This window comes from Populus trichocarpa, chromosome 2 (assembly GCF_000002775.5).
Source record: "Populus trichocarpa isolate Nisqually-1 chromosome 2, P.trichocarpa_v4.1, whole genome shotgun sequence".
Lineage (NCBI taxonomy): Eukaryota > Viridiplantae > Streptophyta > Magnoliopsida > Malpighiales > Salicaceae > Populus > Populus trichocarpa.
In genome coordinates this window covers 9,775,109-9,781,382 of record NC_037286.2, presented here as the reverse complement: position 1 = coordinate 9,781,382, position 6,274 = coordinate 9,775,109, and the positions used below count along the sequence as shown (strand labels likewise).

At 38.6% G+C, this 6,274-nt stretch overlaps 1 protein-coding gene across 3 annotated transcripts; it reads left to right on the top strand.

The window, feature by feature from the left end:
• Positions 1–556: 556 nt before the first annotated feature.
• LOC7483750 (mitogen-activated protein kinase kinase kinase 5) lies at positions 557–6,038 on the top strand. 3 transcript variants are annotated; one of them, XM_024594531.2, is made up of 12 exons: positions 557–1,408; positions 2,074–2,551; positions 2,666–2,883; positions 2,969–3,056; positions 3,195–3,257; positions 3,347–3,510; positions 3,759–3,834; positions 3,933–3,992; positions 4,085–4,210; positions 4,989–5,198; positions 5,310–5,403; positions 5,508–6,038. In XM_024594531.2, the coding sequence occupies exons 1-12, from the start codon at positions 987–989 to the stop codon at positions 5,615–5,617; spliced, it is 2,109 nt and encodes a 702-aa protein (XP_024450299.2). In that variant the 5' UTR covers positions 557–986; the 3' UTR covers positions 5,618–6,038. The 3 variants fall into 3 exon arrangements, with proteins under 3 accessions (XP_024450299.2, XP_024450297.2, XP_024450298.2); XM_024594529.2 differs by having other exon boundaries at positions 560–1,408; positions 2,074–2,883; XM_024594530.2 differs by having other exon boundaries at positions 564–1,408; positions 2,074–2,883; positions 5,310–5,407.
• Positions 6,039–6,274: the final 236 nt, after the last annotated feature.

The following is a 6,274-nucleotide window of genomic DNA, read 5'->3' as shown; positions in this document are numbered from 1 at the left end:
AAAAAACATGAATTTTACAATGCAAAACGCCCAATGCCTTAGTTGTTACCAGCTCCACAATAATAGTGCAAATGGATTCAAAGAAAATGGTCACGCGACCATGTATTTCAAAAACTCAAGCAATTTTTTTTTCCATAATCGTAGTAGGTTGAAGAAACTAAATCGAAAACTCACAAATAATTTAGGGCGTATAGGTAGTTTGCCAAGAAATGCAAAGCAAGGACTCGTAGAACTAACAAGATCAAATCCTGGAAAAACAACTTGTGATTTTGCCGTACGCTCACGGTGCATCATAGATATTGTCAACCATCTAGATTTTTTTTGGCTCAAGTTCATCTTATTAAATAACGATAAAAATAGCAAGTTGTCACCCTTAATTTAATTAAAGAAAGAAAGAAATACTCTCATAAAGTAAAATAAATTTGAAGTCCATCTCTCCTCTCCATCAACGCTAGCTGGTCTATCTCTCTCATGGTCCATTTCGCGAGTCACGTAGATTGACCTTCGCGCCTGCAGAGATTTCGTGTTTACCACTCCCATTTCTTCAACTCAATTACCATTGACAAACATAAGTTGGGTTATTTACCGTGGAATTGGCTATGAAAATATCGATATCAGTATGAAGGTTGTTCTGTTAAAACTTGTTGCAAAGTGGATAAAAAAGGAAGGAAAGAAAAGATTTAATCCAAGCTCACAAAAGGAGCAAATTGACCTTTAAAAGCCAGAAGTGAGTTCGAAGTTCGGCAAATCAGTCAGATCCCTTAGATTTCCACTCCTCCAAAATCCTCGTTCATATTCGCAGTTGACTGAAAAAACAAGTGCAGAACTTGACCAAAAAAAAAGAAGTAAGCGTCGCAACAACAACGAAGCAACCTAAGTAGTTCCTCTCTTTCCAAGGCTTGCAGCTAGCGACGATTACTACCACAACCGCACGTTCACATGAAGCTTTCAAACACTTTCATTTCCTTTCTCTCCAAACCCCCGAAATGCATTTCTTTTCAAAAACTTGTTCCTCCTCTTCTTCAATGCCATCATACCCCTCTGTTTCTTCCCCAAAGGATGACAGCAACAACTTCCATGGCACTGCTGGTAATTCCTGGAATACCCGTGGCCAGTCTTTTATGCAGAAGAAGCTTGAGCGGCAGAGGAAGCTTAGGCATGTCAGTGATCAGGAGCTTGGCTTGAATCTTAATCTCACGGACCGACCAAGTTCTCCGCCTGCTGACCCTGATTCCGCCAAAAAGTCGTGGTCTCCGGGCGGGGCGGACCACTGGTCTTCGGTGGCCGTCCCGCATCCATTGCCAGTACCTGAATCGCTTTTGACTAGGAAACGGGAGTCGTTGGGTTCGGTTTTGACCCAGGGTCATCCCGGATCATCGGAAGAAGGCCCGGGCCATGTGTTAGGGAGGTAAGATCATTTTGTACATGTTTTTTTTCATTTCTAAATTGGATGCTAGTTTTTTTTTATTATGAACACTTGTATTCATTGTGGAAGAGAAAAGTACTAAACAAATAGCTGAAGGCAGTTGCGTCAGTTACAAGCAGGATAAACATTTGTGTTCTCTGTTCTCTTTCTTTTGTTTTTATTTTTTAGTGATTGATAATGAGCCTGTAGCTCAAGATCTTGGATTCAAGTCACCCCCTTGTAATCAAGAACGCAAACCAAGTGATGAAACTACAGGTCATGACTGCAAGGATAAGGCTAATCAGCCCTTTGAATATGTGCTCATCCGTGACAACAAATTTGAGTAAATGATATAAAGATGGATATTGAGATAGATGAAATCGAATGTAATGGGTGCATTTGGTATGATATATTTCCTATAGCAAGTCAAAATTCACTTGCACGGTATCAAATCACTTCAAGGTAACGTGATCAAGTTCTGTTTCTGTGTTCCCTGAATGATGTCAGTAGGGTAATCTATATATTTGCGATGAGGTTAGGATTTGGAGTCAATCTTAAGAAACCTAAATATTGTGACGTTGTTTGATTGTCGAATTGCAAATTTTTCGTATATAAAAGTATGTCACTATGTTGATCTTCCCTATTGATTTGGCTATGAACACCATCAGGAATAGCACTGATCACATTGCTATAAAGTCTGCCAAACCTTCAAGCAATTTTCGTCAGAGGTTCTCTTGGCACGCAAATGTTGAAAGCACTAATCTTGACATAAGACTGAAAATCCCCGCCAGAAGTGCCCCAACAAGTGGTTTCTCAAGTCCTTCTGCCAGTCCACCAAGATTGAATGCCAGGGATCTTTTTGCTTCTCGTGTTGCCACTGAGTCGACTAAATCTTCAGGCGATTCTAATAGGGTACTGTCAAATGATGTAAACGTTGAAGGTGCTAAATACAAGTTCAGGGGGGTTACTTCTCCTAGAAGTGCCCCGACAAGTGGACTCCCAAGTCCTGCGACTGTTAGCCCACAAAGATCATACACCGGAGACTTTTTACCTACTTTAGTGGCTCGTCGAGAAAACCAGGTTCAGTCAACTTTGGAGATTCCAGACTTCGGTAGGCTTGCAAGCCATTCTTCACAAGTGCCACCAGTTAAAACTGTTTTTAGTCCCGAACGTTCTCCATTTCATAGCCCAACATTGCAAAGTTCCTACCTTAACCCCAAAAATATTTTTTCATTTCTATCAAATCATAAATTGTTTCAGGGAAGTTCCAATGAGTGGCCTGAAAGCAGTCATGCAAGTGCTCATCCGTTGCCTCTTCCTCCTAAAGCTGCACCACTACAATTTTCCATTCCGTCCCCGCCGACTGTCATCCATAACACCTTAGAAAAACTAAATGTACCTTTCAATAAAAATCAATGGGTGAAAGGAAAACTTATTGGATCTGGTACATACGGAAGAGTTTATATTGGAACCAACAGGTAAGCTAGTAGTTTTGAAGCTTTTGTGCTTGTTTCTTGACTTTCTTCTTCAGTGGAGCGTTAATTGGTTGCTTTTATTTGACAGAGTGACTGGAGCCTCATGTGCAATGAAGGAAGTTAATATCATCCCTGACGATCCAAAATCTGCCGAATGTATAAAACAGTTGGAGCAGGTTATCTTTGTGTTCCTTATAGGCATTTTAACGATTTCAATTCACCATATCCATCCTTATAATTGCAAATATTGAGGACAAATGCAGAAACGAAATTTAATCAAGTTGATTGGTGGGTTCTATTGCCATGTGTTGCAGGAGATTAGAATTCTCCGTGATCTAAAGCATCCAAATATAGTGCAATATTATGGCAGTGAGATCGTGAGTATTCCTTTGTTCCCAGTAATAATGTATCAGTTTAAAGTTTCTTCTCGTTTGATGACTCAAGGAGAGCATTTTGATGTGCGCAGGTTGATGATCATTTTTACATATATTTGGAGTATATTAATCCTGGATCGATCAATAAGTATGTCCATGAACACTGTGGACACATGACAGAATCCATAGTCCGCAATTTCACCCGCCATATTCTCTCTGGGCTGGCTTGTTTGCACAGTACAAAGACGGTCCACAGGTGGGTGATTCATGTTTGACGAAGAGGAAAAATGAACTCTTTTAACCGTCAGTATCGTACTATGCCAAATGTCTTTCAGTAAATTGTGAAAAAAATAGAATCTTGTAAAGAGCAACACCGTTATAAAGAGTAGAAATGGCACGTGTTGGATTAAGGACATTGTATGGAAGCATGATGTGTATCTGTCATAAAGTTAAGGCTTTTCTCTGCTGGGCAGCTTTAGTGATTTGAACAATTATGCTCTACAGGGACATTAAAGGTGCAAATTTGCTTGTTGATGCATCAGGTGTTGTTAAGCTCACAGATTTTGGGATGGCAAAACATGTGAGTTCTGAATTAACTTTGAACACTTTGTTTGGTTCTATTACAAACTCTGTACCTTTCTCATTATGGGGTTTTTGTCTATTCTTGTTGTTGCACAGCTCTCAGGACTATCATATGAATTGTCCTTAAAGGGCACTCCACACTGGATGGCTCCAGAGGTACTTCATGTTGAAATTATTATAGATACACAACCCGTGTGTGCTTGTGTGGCTTATCAATGCATTTTCTTCAAATTCATTCTTTTATTCAGGTCATAAAAGCTGTGATGATGCAAAATTGCAACCCGGAACTTGCTTTGGCTGTTGATATATGGAGTCTGGGTTGCGCAATCATTGAGATGTTTACTGGCAAACCTCCATGGGGTGACCTTCAGGGGGTGAGTTCATAACTACACCTTTTCCCCCTTATTATTCACTGCCTAGGTTGTTGAAAATTAGACGGATACCTATTGTCATATCGCAAAGTGTATATTCATTTATTTATTATTATTTTTTTAATTTGGAATACAAGGAAAGAATATTTTCATCACAAAATCTTTTGTGGTTAAAATTTCCTTTTCTATTAAATATTGCTAAATGTTTTTGAAGAATGTTTCCATCTGCGCTCATTTTTTAGCATGCATTTAAGGTACTTGGTCTTGCAGCATATTGCCCACTGCCTTGGGAGAGCAATTGCTTGATCTATTGACGGGGTTGCAATACCTTCCAAAGCTTTTTCTTATGTCTTTGCTCTTTTAACGTGACCTTCAGTAAAAGACTATTAATTTCTCAAGTAATCCAGGGAGAAAGGATTGGCTCTGAAAACCACTCATCACTGTTTCTCCTTGCTAATGTTGACATGGCTTGTAGTGAAGAATAGCTATCCTTTTTTGAAGAATAAGATATTTCATCATTGATGTCATGATTTGACGAGATATATAGGAGAGCCTGGTAATAGAAGCCCAGTTGCAAATAATAAATGCCCAGTATTCAATCTTTGACCAAAACACCTCTGTTTCCTTGGTGTTATCGACCGAGTTTTTTTATCAGACCACACAAAACATTATGGTTTCTCTAGTTTGCGTGTTAGTTCTTGATTGGTTAAATGTAAGTTCAACCCAGGATTTCATATGTGTTCTGATTAAGAATTTTGATGCAATGAATGCTACATATCAGGCTCAAGCTATGTTCAAGATTTTGCATAAAGATCCACCTATGCCAGAAACCTTGTCACCAGAGGGAAAAGATTTCCTCCGCCGTTGCTTTCGAAGAAATCCAGCAGAGCGTCCCTCGGCCATGACGCTACTTGAGCATCCTTTCGTGTGCAGATCAGGTGATCTTAATGTGTCGGCAGGCACAGAAGCAGCACCTGCAGTGAACCTCACGGTGAGTATCAAACTCCTGTTCTTTAATCAATGGAGCTAAAAGCATTTCATTGTACCCAAAAGGCGTGCATATAATTAGTTTTCATGCTAATTGTTTGGGGTGCTTTTATAGGATAATTCACAGAATTTGAGAGATCGCACCGCAGAAAATGACGTGCTGCAAACCTCCCCAGGCATGCGGATGAGGAACCATCAACTGCCAAGAAGTAGGTTGTATATTAACTACTTGCAAGATATTTTATTTATTTAATTTTAGTTGCTATTTTCATTGACTAATAATTTTTTTTTTTCTGTGATCTTACACCCACAGCGAGACCAGTCAATAAAGCCAAGTGTACACGTTCAGCTGGGCTTCAACTTCTCAGCACCCACCTTGTTCAGCACTCGAGGCCCGCCCTTACATATCTACAGCACAGCTAGTTCATGGTTCACATAATTTTATCTCTTCTTCTAATGTTTCTGCCGATTCGCCACCTGGTGCAGCAAGCAACCATCCTCTGGCGCTTTTAAGGAGTCATGGAAGGGAAATCCCACGTCTGAATTATGCAGTGATGATTGTCATGAGACATGGAAGCAAGGCTGCAGGGGTCCTACATAGATACTCAAATTGTCATTTGGGCATTTGATTTGATTGTAGATTCAATTAATTATTTTACCTCCAGGAAATTTTTTCCTCATTCATGGTTAGAATTAGTGTTGTATAAATAGAGAGGATAATTGGTGTATGTAGAAATATTGTACAACAGTGTAACAGAAAAAACGAAGTGTAGATGAAATGTATTGATTATTTGTGTGAAATTAAATACAAGAAAAAGTAGATTTTTTTCAACCTAAAAAGAAATATCAAGTCATTCTTACGAGTGTAGTTTTTTTTGCGTTTAAAAAAATTTTGATTTTTTTTTGTTTCAGATTAAATTTTTTTTTTATGATTTTAAATTGTTTGTGCAATATCAAAAATAAATTTTAAAATATATATTATTTTGATGTATTTCCAAACAAAAAATACTTTGAAAAGCAACTACTACCATAATCTCAAATACTACCTAACTTTGTAGGTCTAAAAATAATTTGAATAAT

Coding starts and splice junctions, on each gene's coding strand:
- LOC7483750 (XM_024594529.2), top strand. CDS start 987: ATGCATTTCTTTTCAAAAACTTGTTCCTCCTCTTCTTCAATGCCATCA. Junction 1,409..2,073: donor CCGGGCCATGTGTTAGGGAG/GTAAGATCATTT, acceptor GAACACCATCAG/GAATAGCACTGATCACATTG. Junction 3,835..3,932: donor ATTTTGGGATGGCAAAACAT/GTGAGTTCTGAA, acceptor GTTGTTGCACAG/CTCTCAGGACTATCATATGA.